General features: G+C 44.4%; 1 protein-coding gene across 3 annotated transcripts in view; it reads left to right on the top strand.

Moving 5' to 3' along the window:
• Nucleotides 1-17947, top strand: part of DPF3 (double PHD fingers 3) — a gene marked incomplete at both ends in the record, with an annotated part of 257662 nt that overhangs the window by 168586 nt on the left and 71129 nt on the right. For all 3 annotated transcript variants that reach the window (XM_081229806.1, XM_081229808.1, XM_081229807.1), the window contains one exon: nucleotides 9394-9531. In XM_081229806.1, coding sequence (XP_081085932.1) covers nucleotides 9394-9531 — 138 coding nt within the window. The remainder of the gene's footprint in view (nucleotides 1-9393; nucleotides 9532-17947) is intronic.

Here is a 17947-nt window from a genome sequence, read left to right as displayed (position 1 = left end):
CAGGCCTGAGTTCAAATCCCGACTCTGCCATTTAGTGAATTGTTTCAATGCCCCCCCGACTCAGTTTCCTTCTCTGTAAAATGGGATGATAATCCCTACCTCCTGAGCTGTTGTGAGATTCAGTGTAAGAATGTGTGCCTGCCTGATAGTCTGTAAGTATGATGCCTTGGAGGCATTGGCAGGTGACAGGCACTGCTGGGTCGATTTTACAGAAGAGGAAGTCAAGCTGCAGAGAAAGGGAAGTGGTGTCCTCAGGGCTGTGTGTAAGTGCCACAGGGCAGAGCTGGGAAAAAGATGTGGCCTGGTGACTCCCAAGGTCCAGGCTTTGTCTCTTGGACGCTCATCCTGTAATTGCTTTCTGTCGCTGCTTTCAGGCTCTCGGAAACCACTGGCTCAGATACCCACTGCGTGCTCCAAGTTGGGCTGATGAAAATGTGCCAGAGTCATTAAGTTATCAGTGGGGAAGGCAGCCGCTTCTCCCTGGCAGGAAGGATTCTGCTGTCTGCTGCAGCCGGCTTTGTTCACACAAACTGCCCCTGATTGTTCCTCCCTCCTCCCCCTTCTCCGCTTCCTCCCCCATCCTCATAAGGAGTGAGTGGTATAGGGCTGGAGTGGGGTGGCAGAAGTGTGTTGTAAATATTCTGGGGTGGCACTGAAGGTATTCATAACTCCAGACAGGAGGTCCTGCCTGGCGAATGCAGCTCTGGATTGGGAAGTGGGCAAACACTAATTCTGCAGCTTGACAGATGGATCTGCCCCAGGGGGAAGGAGAGAGGGGAAGGCAAGCTGGACCTTCCTCATTGTCACAGCCGTTCCTCTCCACGTGCATGGCGCCTGGAACACACAATCCAGGTGCGTGCTGCCAAGGTGAAAAGAAGGACCTGATGTGCACAGGCCTGTGCCTGGTCCCAGGGGTGATGGCTTCAGGGGCGCATGACGCCAAGGAGCTTGCCCTGGGGAAGGAGACTGGAGTGGGAGGATGGGGGCGCAGCCCTCTCTGAATGCTTCAGCTGTCTTGGGGCTCAGTCTGATTCTGCACAAGAGTGGGGAGTGAGATTGCTGACATGATAAAGGGATAGCAGATGGTTCTAATACTTTATTTTCAGAATGTATCTTTCCCAACATTCTTTTCCTTGCAACTCCATCACCCCAGACATCAGAGGAGAAACTACTAGTCCTCCCCACCCCCTTCCCTTTAGGGTTTATTCCCTTTGCGGATCCACAGTGTTGACAATAGCAGCTGAAGTGGCTGAGGCTTACTGTGAGCCCTGCACTATTTTCAATGTATTCTCTTTTTTTTTTTAACATCTTTATTAGAGTATAATTGCTTTACAATGGTGTGTTAGTTTCTGCTTTATAACAAAGTGAATCAGCTATACATATACATATATCCCCATATCTCCTCCCTCTTGCATCTCCCTCCCTCCCACCCTCCCTATCCCATGCCTCTAGGTGGTCACAAAGCACGGAGCTGATCTCCCTGTGCTATGCGGCTGCTTCCCACTAGCTATCTATTTTACATTTGGTAGTGTATATATGTCCATGCCACTCTCTCACTTTGTCACAGCTTACCCTTCCCCCTCCCCATATCCTCAAGTCCATTCTCTAGTAGGTCTGTGTCTTTATTCCCATCTTACCCCTAGGTTCTTCATGACCTTTTTTTTTCCTTAGATTCCATATATATGTGTTAGCATACGGCATTTGTTTTTCTCTTTCTGACTTACTTCACTCTGTATGACAGACTCTATGTCCATCCACCTCACTACAAATAACTCAGTTTCGTTTCTTTTTATGGCCGAGTAATATTCCATTGTATATATGTGCCACATCTTCTTTATCCATTCATCTGTTGATGGACACTTAGGTTGCTTCCATGTCCTGGCTATTGTAAATAGAGCTGCAATGAACATATTGGTACATGACTCTTTTTGAATTATGGTTTGCTCAGGGCATATGCCCAATAGTGGGATTGCTGGGTCGTATGGTAGTTCTATTTGTAGTTTTTTAAGGAACCTCCATACTGTTCTCCATAGTGACTGTATCAATTTACATTCCCACCAACAGTGCAAGAGGGTTCCCTTGTCTCCACACCCTCTCCAGCATTTATTGTTTGTAGATTTTTTGATGATGGCCATTCTGACCGGTGTGAGATGATATCTCATTGTAGTTTTGATTTGCATTTCTCTAATGATTAATGATGTTGAGCATTCTTTCATGTGTTTGTTGGCAATCTGTATATCTTCTTTGGAGAAATGTCTATTTAGGTCTTCTGCCCATTTATGGATTGGGTTGTTTGTTTTTTTGTTATTGAGCTGCATGAGCTGCTTGTAAATTTTGGAGATTAATCCTTTGTCAGTTGCTTCACTTGCAAATATTTTCTCCCATTCTGAGGGTTGTCTTTTGGTCTTGTTTATGGTTTCCTTTGCTGTGCAGAAGCTTTTAAGTTTCATTAGGTCCCATTTGTTTATTTTTGTTTTTATTTCCATTTCTCTAGGAGGTGGGTCATAAAGGATCTTGCTGTGATTTATGTCATAGAGTGTTCTGCCTATGTTTTCCTCGAAGAGTTTGATAGTGTCTGGCCTTACATTTAGGTCTTTAATCCATTTTGAGCTTATTTTTGTGTATGGTGTTAGGGAGTGCTCTAATCTCATACTTTTACATGTCCCTGTCCAGTTTTCCCAGCACCACTTATATGTATTCTCTCACATAGCCTTACAGCTGTGCAGTAGGTGTGCTGTCATGATCATCCTCGTTTTCCAGAGAGGATGCTGAGGCACAGAGAGATTTAGCTACTCACCCAAGGTCACAGTCAGTCAGCAACGGAGCTGGGATTTGAACCCAGGCAGTTCGGATCTAGCCTACCCACACATCAATACAGAGCCTGCCTCTCTGAAGGGAGGGTCGACCCAGAAGAAGGGCCAGAGCTGTTGATGGCACTAAAATGACCACTGCTGAGTGGCTAACCCCTCTGGCCAGGCTTCCTAGTTACCTCAGAGGGAAATTTTGCCCTCGACTAGAGCTGGCTGGGTCCTGCATTCACTGTGGCAGCTCTTACACGGTCAAGGTGGCTGTTTGGAATAACTTAGTCCCAGATCTCCACCCCCTGCCCCAAATGGTTTCCAAGGCCAGATGCATAATGTACAGGGCCCAGTGCAAAATGCAAATGAGGGCCCCTTTGTTTCATAGTATTAAAAATTTCAGGATGGCAGGAGCAAGGCGTTAACTAGGTGTGGGACCCTCCCGAACCCAGGACCCTGTCTGAGTGTACAGGTCACACGTCTACGAAGCTGGCTCACAAGTGTTCAGAGTGGCAGGGAGATGTGATGAAATACATCTAGAAGGTGAGACAGTGCTAGATTTTCCTTCTCTTCCAAACCAGTCAAAGCAGGATTTCCAAGGCGTTTCTTTTCATCACAATGTAGCAGTCTGACCCAGTTGCACTTCAACCAAAATAAATCTTAGAAATCTCTCGTCCCTAGGATGAAGTCATTTGAAGAACTGGGACTTGGGTCAGCAGCTTTGTTTTGGGGTCAGGCATCTTGCTCCATGAACTCCAATCTCTCCTAACCCTGCCTCTCAAACTCCCCTCCCTCCTGCCTCCTTCCCTTTAGCCTACGAGCCTGCTCAAGATCTGTTCTGTTAAAAGACAATCCCCACGCAGCCTCCCTGGACTCTGCAGTCCCATCTGCAGTCCCATCTGCCCACCAGCTGACTCTTTCCCCTTCCACAGCCATGCTGGAAGGAATGGTCTGTCGGCCCCATCACCACTTCCTCATTCCCCAAAGCATCCCAGCTTCCTGTAGCCTTGTGTCATCCTACTCGAGGTTGTGGATTCCCTGCTCACTCAGGTGACCTGCTAATTGCCAAGCCCAGTGCTGTCTTCTGAGTCCCCAGCCTTCTTGGCCCTTCTGGGGCCAAGACGTTATCCTGACGTTATCTGCCTCTGTAAAATTGGGATGCGTGTGGCTGTGAGCTGATTTACTTGAAGCACCAGAACAGGTCTGGCCCATGGTACATGCTCAGTAGCTGTTAGCAGGGGCTGTGACTGGTGGTGTCATCGTTTCTGTCACCTGGAAGTCCTGCTCCTCTGGCTTATGTTGCTCACTCCTTTGTGAGTGTTTCTTAAAAATTTTAAATCGGTTTCTCTTTCTTCACCAGACTCTTTAAGATACCTGTGTTTTCTGAGTTCTCTCCTGTGTCCTTTCTTCTTTCTCTCCTCCTTCTCTCCTGGCACTTTTCTCTCCATATCCATCACTTCCACTGCCACCTGGCCACTCCAACATCCACATCTCTTTCCCAAGTGCCAGGTGTATAAGCCAACCCCAGACTGAACTCATTCCCTTCCTTCTTTAAATCTGATTTTCCTCCTACATGCTTCCACCCAGTTGCCCAAGTCAGAAACCTAGGTATTTTTATTGTTTCCCTTAGCTGACATCGAGTGCAGGCCCCGAGCTCATCACTGGGGCTGCAACAGTGTGCAAACACACAGGGCCTGCCATGCTTGCTGCTGGTGGGAGAGACACATATTGATACACGACTAGTCCTGGGAAGGTAACACACCAGTGTCCTAATTGTGATTGGAAAGACTCGAGAACCGAAGGATTGTGAAGCGTTAATCAGGCAAGTGGGGCTGCGGGACATTCTGGGCAGAGGGAAGAGCTTGTGCAAAGGCTCTGTGGTGGAAAGAAAAATGTTTAAGAAACGAAAGGGCCAGTGGGCAGGAGGGCTGGGAAGGAGGCAGAGGTGGCTTCAAGTGAGGCTGGGGGGCTGGATGGGGGCTGGATGGCGCGTGGCCAGGAAGGCCGAGTTCGTAGAAGTCATTTTGTGCTGCTCCTTTCTGCTGACTCCCACCCGCTCCTCCTCCTACCAGATTCTCTCTAACCTCTCTTCTACCCCAAAGTCCTCATTGTTCACCCACGGAAAATTAAAGGAGCCTATTGCCCCCTCCAAATCCATCTTCTGCACTATAACCTTAAGCAGTATTTCTAAAATGTAAATCTGGTTAACTTGGTCCTCGGGATACATACAGTCCTCCCCCGACTTCCCACTGTCGGGATAAAGTCCTGCCCACCTTCCTCTCCTTAGTCCCCCTCACACCCACCCCGATGCCCCCTTCCCACTGGCTTTACTGAATATCCTGCAGTTCCCCAAAGGTGCTGGCGGGATGGGCTTTGGTGCCCGCGTGCCCTCCTCCTTTGTCTGCCTGGTGATGTCCTGCTCTCTCAAAAGCTGTGGCTCATCCACCTGCTCTGGGAAGCCATCCCCCCACCCCACTTAAGCCCGTGAGCGGGCCCCTCCTCTTTGCGGGGCACAGGCTCGCATTGGTGCATTTATCCCACCTCCCTCCTTCCTAGTTGACATGTGTATCTCCTCTGCTAGACTTCGGACTCCTGGAGGGAGGGGACTGGGGCTCATTTGTCTTTGTCCTCCGGTGCTTCAAGGCTGGGTACACATTAGGTGTTTAATAAATGTTTCCTTGAAGACCTGGTGATGCAGGAATGACATGATATAAGCAGGTGGTGAAAAATGAAGCTCCACCTGGAAAGCTCTGCATACAGGGATTGTGGGTAAGGGGTCTGGCTTCCAGGGCCACCGTGTGCTGTCCGCTTCTGTTTCCTCTGATAACTGAACACAGGTCTCAGGGCTGCCTCCTGCTGACCCCTGCTGCCACCTGCATCCATCCAGAAGGGCAGGCGCACGCAGGGCGGGCAGAGTCAAGCCTCAATATATTCAATCTTCTAGCAGAGTGGTTCTCAAACTGTAGTGTGTATCGGAATCACCTGCAGGCCCCGTTAAAAAACAGATTGCCTGGCCCTACCCCGAGACTTTCTGCTTCGGTAGGTCTGGGGTGGAGCCCAAGAAACTGCATCTCTAACAACTTCCCAGGTGATGCTGATGGGGCTGATCTGGTGACTACTCTTTGAGAATCTCTCTTCTAGCAAAAGGATCTGCTCTAAAACTTTCTATGGTATTGGGGAAGAAGATATGGGAAGCTTTTTGCTTGGGTTTGGTTTTGTAGGTTTGAAGAACTATTAGTGTGAGATTCATGTCGATAGATGGAGCTGATTCTACACACTTACCTCCTCCTCCATCTCCTTGCTTTCCTACAAAACGTTTCTGTGTTCACTCATCAACTATTCAATGGGTATGTTTTGAAGGTGTAAAATGTGCATGGCAACACGGCAGGTGGAGTTGTTGACATCAAGATGAAATCGATATGACACTGTCCTTAAGAGAGGTCCTCCAGTGCCGTCATAACTATAATTCAAGGAGGTCAAAGAAGAAATGCCTACTCGGGTGGGTAGTGAGTTCCCCATCAGTGGAGCTGTTCCAGGAAGGCATCTAGAGTGTTCGTGGGAATAAAACAATTTGATAGTCAGTTAGACCAGGATCTTAAGATCCTGGAATTCTGTGATTAAGGAAGACGGTAATAATTGACACAACAAAATGAAACAAATAAAGTACTGTGGAGTGTGCAGTGGGGAGATCTGCAGAGGCAGCTGAGGCTTCCCCATATAAATACTGACATTATTGGCCGTATTTTTAATAAATGTTTATTCCTCACCAGCAATATTCCTTGTAATGAAATGAATTCATATCCAGTGACCCCATAATTTGCTGTTTATTGACCTTAGATCATTTAAAAGTTAAATAGAAAAAGCCACAAGCAGGCCCACGGTGTGCCTCAGGGGTCTCCTTAGGTCCCACTTCCTGAGTCAAATGGAATTGAGTTGTGTAGTGACATATTATTATTATTATTATTTGCAATATTTACGAGAGAGAGAGAGAGAGGGAGAGAGAGGGAGAGAGGAGCCAATTGTAGGACTTGAATTTATAGTCACTAGGTCACCAGCTTGGTCACCAACTTGATCACCAACTTGAATTTCAGACTCTCACCTTCTTAAGAAAGTCTAACCAATTCCCAGATTCCATAGGAGAGGTAAGGGTCAAAGCCCCTCTTTCAAGGAGGGTCCAGCGCTTAAGATGTGGTAGACCACACTGAAGCCCCTTGCCCCTCACTACTGTTTATTGAGCATCTATTAGGTGTTGGGTACTGTGATACTTTACAAAGATTATTTATAATCCCTCAAGGTAAGTAATACCATCATCATTTTCAGATTTAAAAAAAGGCACAGGGCTTCCCTGGTGGCACAGTGGTTGAGAATCTGCCTGCCAATGCAGGGGACACGGGTTCGAGCCCTGGTCTGGGAAGATCCCACATGCCACGGAGCAACTAGACCTGTGAGCCACAACTACTGAACCTGCACATCTGGAGCCTGTGCTCCGCAACAAGAGAGACTGCGACAGTGAGAGGCCCGCGTACCGCGATGAAGAGTGGCCCCCGCTCACTGCAACTAGAGAAAGCCCTCGCACAGAAACGAAGACCCAACACAGCCAAAAAAAAAAAAAAAAAAAAAAAAAAAAGGCACAAAGAGATTATGCATCTTGTCCAATTTCACACAGAACTCCTTAATTCATTTTTGGAAGTCAGCATAACTATGCAATTGAAAATCATGGTAAAAGGCCCAAAATTATTTATCTATCTCAAGTCTGAGTATAGATGCAAAATGCAAAATTAGAAAGTAGAATGCAGCAGTATATCAAATGGATAATACACCCTGACCAAATGGGGTACATTCTAGGAATGCAAGAATGGCTCAGTAGTAGGAAGCATTAGGAAATCAACATAATTCACCATATCAGCAAACTAAAAGAGAGTCATGTACTAGTAGATGCTGAAAGGACAGCTGGTAAAATTCTCCTGTAATAAAACTCTAACTCAGGAATAAGAAGAACTACTTAAACTTGATAAAGACTAAAAACTAGCTACATATATCATTCTAAACAGTGAACCACTAAATCCAATTTCACGACAATTGGAAAAGCTTGCTTTTGCTATTTTAAAATATTGTCTTGGTGATTCTAACAAATGAATTAAGCTAAGAAGACACAATAGTTTATATATATATGAGAAAGAAGAGATGACATTATCCACTTTTGCCAATGGTTATAATACCTGAAAAACCTAAGAGAATCTAGTAAGAAAGGAAACCCCACCAGAAATAATAAGGGTAGGGGGTAAGAGGGGTGGGTAACAGCTCTTCTCTATACTGTGGAGGTCATGCAGCTGTCAACTTTGGCACCTGGAAGTGGGATTTGAACCCATGTCTGATGATGAAGTCTGTACTCTTTCCACCTTGTGAAGTGTTTACACTCACTGCTATAACCCAGTCATGTGAAGGGAGAGTCTCTTAAAGCTGGCAACCTCAGCTACTTCAGCAGATCCGGTGGGGTTTGCTCTGCTGGGGAGAGGTGGGGACAAGATGAGAGGGTTGGCATGAGATTTTTACTGGAAGACCCTTGTGGCTTCTGCTACCAACAGTTCCATCCCTCCATGGGCTGAGATATTGGGCTTTGTGACAGGGTGGGTGGTGGCAGTGGTCTAGTCTTAGCCATTTAGGTACTGAGCAGCCAACCAAGGGAGCTGCCCCTTTCTTCTTCTTGGGTCCAAGAAATCATATTTGTGTGGCTTGTTGCCCTTGTCTCCTACTGTCCACCTGAGAGGCAGTGCCTGCCAGGGCACATTTTTAGAGATTCGGGGTATCAGAGGCTTCCCGGGCCACAAGGGCACAAGCTCTTGGTTGCAACATCTACCAAGGATGCCTCAGATTCATAGTTTTAATGATGGAAGTGGAATGTGTTTTTCTGGCACAGAATCACTGGGTGGTAGATCAAAAATATGATCCATATAAAGCTTTTGTACTTCATACAGAGTCAACCACAGGGTGGTGGAAGGAGTACTGCACGGGAATCCAGGAGACCTGGGTTCCAGTGGCTCTGCCACAACTAGCTGTGTGTTCCCAGGCAAATCACTTAAGCTTGCTGGGCCTCACTTGCTTCATCTGTGCCATGGGGTGTTGGACTAAATAGACTCCCAATGCCTTTTAACTTCAAAGTTATAATAAGTGTCACCCTTACCAAAGTTATAATACTTATCACCCTTACCACTGTTCTAAGTGCTTTGCATAGAGGTTAACTCATCATGACAACCGAAGAGCTAAGTACTACTATTATGCTTATTTTCCCTCTGAAGAAACTGAGGCACATAGAGTGCAAGTGACTTTCCCAGGGTCTCACAGCTAGGAAATGATGGCGCTCTTAACACAGTTCAACTTCCGTCTTCTATGGTTTTTCTTTACCTGGGTCCATGTTGTTGCAGCGGTGCTGGTGCTGGGGTGAGGGTTGGGGGGTGTTGGGATTGGGAGACACCTTTTGGGGGAAACCCAGCTCTGGGGTGGATGTATGGGAGTCACTGCCTGGGAGAATGATGGCCGTGGCTGCAGAGGTTGCTAACATTTGCGTTTTCCCTTCCTTTCCTCTTTTCCTCTCTAGTCTGTGGCAAGCGCTATAAAAACCGGCCGGGACTCAGCTACCACTATGCTCACACTCACCTGGCCAGCGAGGAGGGGGATGAGGCCCAAGACCAGGAGACCCGGTCCCCACCCAACCACAGAAACGAGAACCACAGACGTGAGTTCCCAGCTGTTGGGTTGGGGGAGTGATGAGGTCGGTGGGCAGGGCTATGGAGCATTCCTTTTTGTTCACCTCGGGCATCTTCTGGTGGCACCTGTTGATTGGTCTCAAGGACCTGTGGTGAGTTGGCTATTTCAGCCCAGCCCCAGATGCCCCTGTGGGTCAGCTGAGCCTGAAGCTTAGAGTGAGCCGGGAAGGGGTGGCACACCGAGCTCTGTTCCCAGAGGATGGGAGGTAAGTGTTAAGGCGGAAGAGAAACATCCTTACCTGGCCATTGTCAAATGCCAGACCTGCTACTCTTTTCCCTCAGCTCCAGAAGATCCATTCACAGCTGCTAACCTGAGGTGGGCAAAGCCGTGGGGTGTGTCAGTTCAGACAGACATTCCAAATGTCTCCTTGGCCACCGAGAGACATAGAATATTCTTGCTTCATTGTCTTGGCTCTTATAGGGTCACACTTTTGGTAAGGGCTCTCCTGCCTTAGAAATACGGCCCTGGAGCCTCCATGCTCTTCGCTTGAGCACTCAGTCAGCAAACATGATCTGGGTATACTTGTCACTTGGGATGTTGGTCTCTGAAGACCCAAAATGATCCTGAAGATTTGTGTTTCCATTTCTATTCTTTCTTTCCTTCCTCAACTTCCAGTTATGAATTAGGGAGTCACAAAGGGCTTAGCATTCACCATGTGAGTTCCCTCTACAACATTCCTTATGGTTTCTGGGCCACCCCAAAATCAGAATGGGATGGGATAATGGAATCTTCAGGGCTTGCTTCAAGATGTGGGTCATTCTAGGATCATGGGATGAAGAATAACTGTGGACATGGCATGTGTTTGCTTTTTTTTTTTAACATCTTTATTGGAGTATAATTGCTTTACAATGGTGTGTTACTTTCTGCTGTATAACAATGTGAATCAGCTATACGTATACATAGATCCCCATATCCCCTCCCTCTTGCATCTGCCTCCCACCCTCCCTATCTCACACCTCTAGGTGGTCACAAAGAACTAAGCTGATCTCCCTGTGCTATGTGGCTGCTTCCCACTAGCTATCTATTTCACGTTTGGTAGTGTGTATATGTCCATGCCACTCTCTCACTTCATCCCAGCTTACCCTGCCCCCTCCCCATGTCCTCAAGTCCATTCTCTATGTCTGTGTCTTTATTTCTGTCCTGCCCCTAGGTTCTTCAGAACCATTTTTTTTTTTTTAGATTCCATATATATGTGTTAGCATATGGTATTTGTTTTTCCCTTTCTGACTTACTTCGCTCTGTATGACAGACTCTAGGTCTATCCACCTCACTACAAATAACTCAATTTAGTTCCTTTTTATGGCTGAGTAAAATTCCACTGTATATATGTGCCACATCTTCTTTATGCATTCATCTGTTGATGGACACTTGGGTTGCTTCCATGTCCTGGCTATTGTAAATAGTGCTGCAATGAACACTGTGGTACATGACTCTTTTTGAATTATGTTTTTCTCAGGGTATATGCCCAATAGTGGGATTGCTGGGTCATATGGCAGTTCTAGTTTTAGTTTTTTAAGGAACCTCCATACTGTTCTCCATAGTATTTGTATCAATTTACATTCCCACCAACAGTGCAGGAGGGTTCCCTTTTCTCCACACCCTCTCCAGCATTTATTGTTTCTAGATTTTTTGATGATGGCCATTCTGACTGGTGTGAGGTGATACCTCATTGTAGTTTTGATTTGCATTTCTCTAATGATTAATGATGTTGAGCATCCTTTCATGTGTTTGTTGGCAATCTGTATATCTTCTTTGGAAAAATGTCTGTTTAGGTCTTCTGCCCATTTTTGGATTGGGTTATTTGTTTTTTGGATATTGAACTACATGAGCTGCTTGTATATATTGGACATTAATCCTTTATCAGTTGCTTTGTTTGCAAATATTTTCTCCCATTCTGAGGGTTGTCTTTTTGTCTTGTTTATGGTTTCCTTTGCTGTGCGAGAGCTTTTAAGTTTCATTAGGTCCCATTTGTTTATTTTTGTTTTTATTTCCATTTCTCTAGGAGGTGGGTCATAAAGGATCTTGCTGTGATTTATGTCATAGAGTGTTCTGCCTATGTTTTCCTCGAAGAGTTTGATAGTGTCTGGCCTTACATTTAGGTCTTTAATCCATTTGTTTTTGTGAGTGGTGTTAGGGAGTGTTCTAATTTTATTCTTTTACATGTAGCTGTCCAGTTTTCCCAGCACCGCTTATTAAAGATGCTGTCTTTTCTCCATTGTATGTTCTTGCCTCCTTTATCAAAGATAAGGTGACCATATGTGGGTTTATCTCTGGGCTTTCTATCCTGTTCCATTGATTTATAATTCTGTTTTTGTGCCAGTCCCATACTGTCTTGATTACTGTAGCTTTGTAGTATAGTATGAAGTCAGGGAGCCTGCTTCCTCCAGCTGTATTTTTCTTTCTCTAGATTGCTTTGGGTATTCGGGGTCTTTTGTGTTTCCATACAAATTGTGAAATTTTTTGTTCTATTTCTGGGAAAAATGCCATTGGTAGTTTGATAGGGATTGCATTGAATCTGTAGATTGCTTTGGATAGTATAGTCATTTCCACAATGTTGGTTCTTCCCATCAAAGAACATGATATATCTCTCCATCTCTTTGCATTATCTTTATTTTCTTTCATCAGTGTCTTATAGTTTTCTGCATACAGATCTTTTGTCTCCTTACTAGGTTTATTCCTAGGTATTTTATTCTTTTTGTTGCAATGGTAAATGGGAGTGTTTCCTTAATTTCTCTTTCACATTTTTCATCATTAGTGTATAGGAATGCAAGAGATTTCTGTGCATTAATTTTGTATCCTGCTTCTTTACCAAATTCATTGATTGGCTCTAGTAGTTTTCTGGTAGCCTCTTTAGGATTCTCTATGTATAGTATCATGTCATCTGCAAACAGTGACAGCTTTACTTCTTCTTTTCTGAGTTGGATTCCTTTTATTTCTTTTCCTTCTCTGATTGCTGTGGCTAAAACTTCCAAAACTATGTTGAATAATAGTGGTGAGAGTGGGCAACCTTGTCTTGTTCCTGATCTTAGAGGAAATGGTTTCAGTTTTTCACCATTGAGAACGATGTTGGTTGTGGGTTTGTCATATATAGCCTTTATTATGTTGAGGTAAGTTCCCTCTATGCCTACTTTCTGGGGGGTTTTTATCATAAATGGGTGTTGAATTTTGTCAAAAGCTTTTTTTGCATCTATTGAGATGATCACATGGTTTTTATTCTTCAATTTGTTAATATGGTTAATCACATTGATTGATTTGCATATATTGAAGAATCCTTGCATTCCTGGGATAAACCCCACTTGATCATGGTGTATGATCCTTTTAATGTGCTGTTGGATTCTGTTTGCTAGTATTTTGTTGAGGATTTTTGCATCTATTTTCATCAGAGATATTGGCCTGTAGTTTTCTTTCTTTGTGACATCTTTGTCTGGTTTTGGTATCAGGGTGATGGTGACCTCGTAGAATGAGTTTGGGAGTGTTCCTCTCTCTGCTATATTTTGGAAGAGTTTGAGAAGGATAGGTGTTAGCTCTTCTCTAAATGTTTGATAGAATTTGCCCGTGAAGCCATCTGGTCCTGGGCTTTTGTTTGTTGGAAGATTTTTAATCACAGTCTCAATTTCAGTGCTTGTGATTGGTCTGTTTATATTTGCTATTTCTTCCTGGTTCAGCCTTGGAAGGTTGTGCTTTTCTAAGAATTTGTCCATTTCTTCCAGGTTGTCCATTTTATTGGCATATAGTTGCTTGTAGTAATCTCTTATGATCCTTTGTATTTCTGCAGTGTCAGTTGTTACTTCTCCTTTTTTGTTTCTAATTCTTTTGATTTGAGTCTTCTCCCTTTTTTTCTTGATGAGTCTGGCTAATGGTTTATCAATTTTGCTTATCTTCTCAAAGAACCAGCTTTTAGTTTTATTGATCTTTGCTCTCATTTCCTTCATTTCTTTTTCAATTATTTCTGATCTGATCTTTATAATTTTTTTCCTTCTGCTAACTTTGGGGTTTTTTTGTTCTTCTTTCTCTAATTGCTTTAGGTGTAAGGTTAGGTTGTTTAGTTGAAATGTTTCTTGTTTCTTGAGGTAGGATTGTATTGCTATAAACTTCCCTTTTAGAACTGCTTTTGCTGTATCCCATAGGTGTTGGGTCATCGTGTTTTCATTGTCATTTGTTTCTAGGTATTTTTTGATTTCCTCTTTGATTTCTTCAGTTATCTCTTGGTTATTTAGTAGTGTATTGTTTAGCCTCCACGTGTTTGTATTTTTTACAGGTTTTTTCCTGTAATTGATATCTAGTCTTATAACGTTGTGGTTGGAAAAGATACTTGATATGATTTAAATTTTCTTAAATTTACCAAGGCTTGATTTGTGACCCAAGGTATGATTTATCCTGGAGAATGTTCCTTCGGCACTTGAGAAGAAAGTGTATTCTATTGTTTTTGGATGGAATGTCCTATAAATATCAATTAAGCCCACCTTGTTTAATGTGTCATTTAAAGCTTGTATTTCCTTATTTATTTTCATTTTGGATGATCTGTCCATTGGTGAAAGAGGGGTGTTAAAGTCCCCTACTATGATTGTGTTACTGTCGATTTCCCCTTTTATGGCTGTTAGTATTTGCCTTATGTATTGAGTTGCTCCTATGTTGGATGCATAAATATTTACAATTGTTATATCTTCTTCTTGGATTGATCCCTTGATCATTATGTAGTGTCCTTCTTTGTCTCTTGTAATAATCTTTATTTTAAAGTCTATTCTGTCTGATATGAAAATTGCTACTCCAGGTTTCTTTTGATTTTCATTTGCATGGAATATCTTTTTCCATCCCCTCACTTTCAGTTTGTATGTGTCCCTAGGTCTGAAGTGGGTCTCTTGTAGGCAACATATATATGGGTCTTGTTTTTGTATCCATTCAGCCAGTCTATGTCTTTTGGTTGGAGCATTTAATCCATTTACATTTAAGGTAATTATCGATATGTATGTTCCTATTACCATTTTCTTAGCTGTTTTGGGTTTGTTATTGTAGGTCTTTTCCTTCTCTTGTATTTCCTGCCTAGAGAAGTTCCTTTAGCATTTGTTGTAAAGCTGGTTTGGTGGTGCTGAATTCTGTTAGCTTTTTCTTGTCTGTAAAGGTTTTAACTTCTCCGTCAAATCTGAATGAGATCCTTGCTGGGTAGAGTAATCTTGTTTGTAGTTTTTCCCCTTTCATCACTTTAAATATGTCCTGCCAGTCCCTTCTGGCTTGCAGAGTTTCTGCTGAAAGATCAGCTGTTAAGCTCATGGGATTCCCTTGTATATTATTTATTGCTTTTCCCTTGCTGCTTTTATTCTTATTTTTTATTTTTTTAAATTTTTTTTGCGGTACGCAGGCCTCTCACTGTTGTGGCCTCTCCCGTTGCAGAGCACAGGCTCTGGATGTGCATGCTCAGCGGCCATGGCTCACGGGCCCAGCCACTCCGTGGCATGTGGGATCTTCCCGGACCGGGGCACGAACCCGTGTCCCCTGCATCGGCAGGTGAACTCTCAACCACTGTGCCACCAGGGAAACCCCTCCCTTGATGCTTTTAATATTTTTTCTTTGTATTTAATTTTTGATAGTTTGATTAATATGTGTCTTGGCGTGTTTGTCCTTGGATTTATCCTGTATGGGACTCTCTGCGCTTCCTGGACTTGATTGACTATTTCCTTTCCCATGTTAGTGAAGTTTTCAATGATAATCTCTTCAAATATTTTCTCAGTCCCCTTTTTCTTTCTTCTTCTTCTTCTGGGACCCCTATAATTCAAATGTTGGTGCATTTAATGTGTCCCAGAGGTCTCTGAGACTATCCTCAATTCTTTTCATCCTTTTATCTTTATTCTGCTCTGCAGTAGTTATTTCCACTATTTTATCTTCCAGGTCCCTTATCCGTTCTTCTGGTTCAGTTTTTCTGCTATTGATCCCTTCTAGAGAATTTTTAATTTCATTTTTTGTGTTGCTCATCATTGTTTGTTTGCTCTTTAGTTCTTCTAGGTCCTTGTTAAACGTTTCTTGTGTTTTCTCCATTGTATTTCCAAGATTTTGGATCATCTTTACTATCTTTTTCAGGTAGACTGCCTATTTCCTCTTCATTTGTTTGGTCTGGTGGGTTTTTACCTTGCTCCTTCATCTGCTTTGTATTTCTCTGTCCTCTCATTTTCCTTAACTTACTGCGTTTGAGGTCTCCTTTTCACAGGCTGCAGGTTCGTAGTTCCCATTGTTTTTGGTGTCTGCCCCCAGTGGGTAATGTTGGTTCAGTGGGTTGTGTAGGCTTCCTGGTGGAGGGGACTGGTGCCTGTGTTCTGGTGGATGAGCCTGGATCTTGTCTTTCTGGTGGCAGGACCGCATCCAGTAGTGTGTTTTGGGGTGTCTGTGAACCTATTATGATTTTAGGCAGCCTCTCTGCTAATGGGTGGGGTTGTGTTCCTCTCTTGCTAGTTGTTTGGCGTGGGGTGTCCAGCAGTGGATCTTGCTGGTCATTGAGTGGAGGTGGGTCTTAGTGTTGAGATGGAGATCTCTGGGAGCGCTCTTGCCAACTGATATTACAAGGGGCTGGGAGGTCTCTGGTGGACCAGTGTCCTGAACTTGACTCTGCCACCTCAGAGGCTCAGGCCTGACACCTGGCCGGAGTACCAAGACCCTGTCAGCCACATGCTGGGTCATCCTGGAGAAGATGGACTGAAGCCAGGAGAAAGCTAGAGGATGGGAGACCTGTCAGAAGGCTTGTCTGATGAAATCAGGCCCAGGGTGGTGACATTCTGTACCCAGGCTCTACTCGTGAAGGGGAAACGGGTGCCTCGGGAAGCCGAGCACATGCTTTCACAGCCGAGGCGCATGTGGGTGTGGATTCATGCCATGTGTTTTTAATTTTGCTTAAAGGATTTTGTGGTAGGTGCTCTTAAATTCAACAATTCAGTATAATTCAAGGGATCATACCTTTAATAATATTTAGACTCTAGGGTTTGAGGGTGATTCCTGTGATTCCTGTGCATTTCAGTCAATCAACTCAATCAGATGATGTCAATTGGCTGCCTTCACCAAATATTTGAAACAGTGAACACACCTTGGCCAAAACCTTTCTTTGGATTCGTGTGGGTTTTCCCCTAATCCCCACCCCAACTTTCCCCCTGTAGCATTGCCTCCTGTCTTAGTTTCCTTGGCTGCTATAACAAAATACCAAAGACTGGCTGGCTTAAAGAATAGAAATTTGTCTTCTCACAGTTCTGGAGGCTGGAAGTCCCAGATCAATGTGCCATCAGGGTTAGTTTCCTCAGAGGCCTCTCTCCTTGGCTTGCACGTGGCTGCCCTCTTGCTACCTCTTCACATGGTCATCCCTCTGTGCACGTGTACTTCCAAAGTCTCTTTGTGTGTCCAAATTTCCTCTTCCTTTTTTTAAAAAAAAATAAATTTATTTATTTTATTTTTGGCTGCATTGGGTCTTCATTGCTGCATGCGGGCTTTCTCTAGTTGCGGCAAGCGGGGGCTACTCTTCATTGCAGTGCACTGGCTTCTCAACGTGGTGGCTTCTCTTGTTACAGAGCACAGACTCTAGGCACGTGGGCTTCAGTAGTGTGGCATGCGGGCTCAGTAGTTGTGGCTCTCGGGCTCTAGAGCTCAGGCTCAGTAGTTGTGGTGCACAGGCTTAGTTGCTCCGCGGCATGTGGGATCTTCCCGGACCAGGGCTTGAACCCATGTCCCCTGCATTAGCAGGTGGAGTCTTAACCACTGTGCCACCAGGGAAGTCCCCAAATTTCCTCTTTTTATTAGGACACTAGTCAGATTGGATTAGGGCCCATTCTAACAGTCTCATTTTAACTTTTGCTCTTTCATCACCTCTTTAAAGGCCGTAGATCCAAATATAGTCATATCCTGAGGTTTGGGGGGGGGCACAGTTCAGGCCATAACACCTTCTTTAATTCTTGCTCTCTTTCAGGGTTCAAGCCTTTCATGTGACAGACCCTTTGTTTTCTTACCAACTACTGTCATCTGGATAGAACCTGAAAAGCAGGCGGGAGGTGCCCACCTCCCTGTGCCAGCTTCTGAATAACTATGATGCTGAGGTCTCTACCTGCCCCCTGGGGAGAAGTTCCCTTGGTCCAGTCACCCTTGTCTTCCAGAAAGGAAAATGTATTGACCTGTACTGGTCAGCTGGTTTTTGCGTTTCCCTGTCTCCTCTCATCCCTTCTCTTATTTAAGTGGCGAAGGCATAGCTATTGTCTCATGCCGTGAGGAGTCCGAGAACGATCTCCTTTGATTTGGGTTGCTGTCTGGAAGCTGTTTACTAGTGATGGTTGCTCTCTCTAAAGTATTTATTAGCTTGGTATTATTTCTCACTTCCCCCAGTGCTGGCTTATCTCCTTTACATCTCTTCTCAAATGTCA

This window comes from Mesoplodon bidens (genome assembly GCF_964165515.1).
Source record: "Mesoplodon bidens genome assembly, chromosome: 3".
NCBI classification, from domain to species: Eukaryota; Metazoa; Chordata; class Mammalia; order Artiodactyla; family Ziphiidae; genus Mesoplodon; species Mesoplodon bidens.
This window is presented reverse-complemented; position numbering and strand designations above follow the sequence as displayed.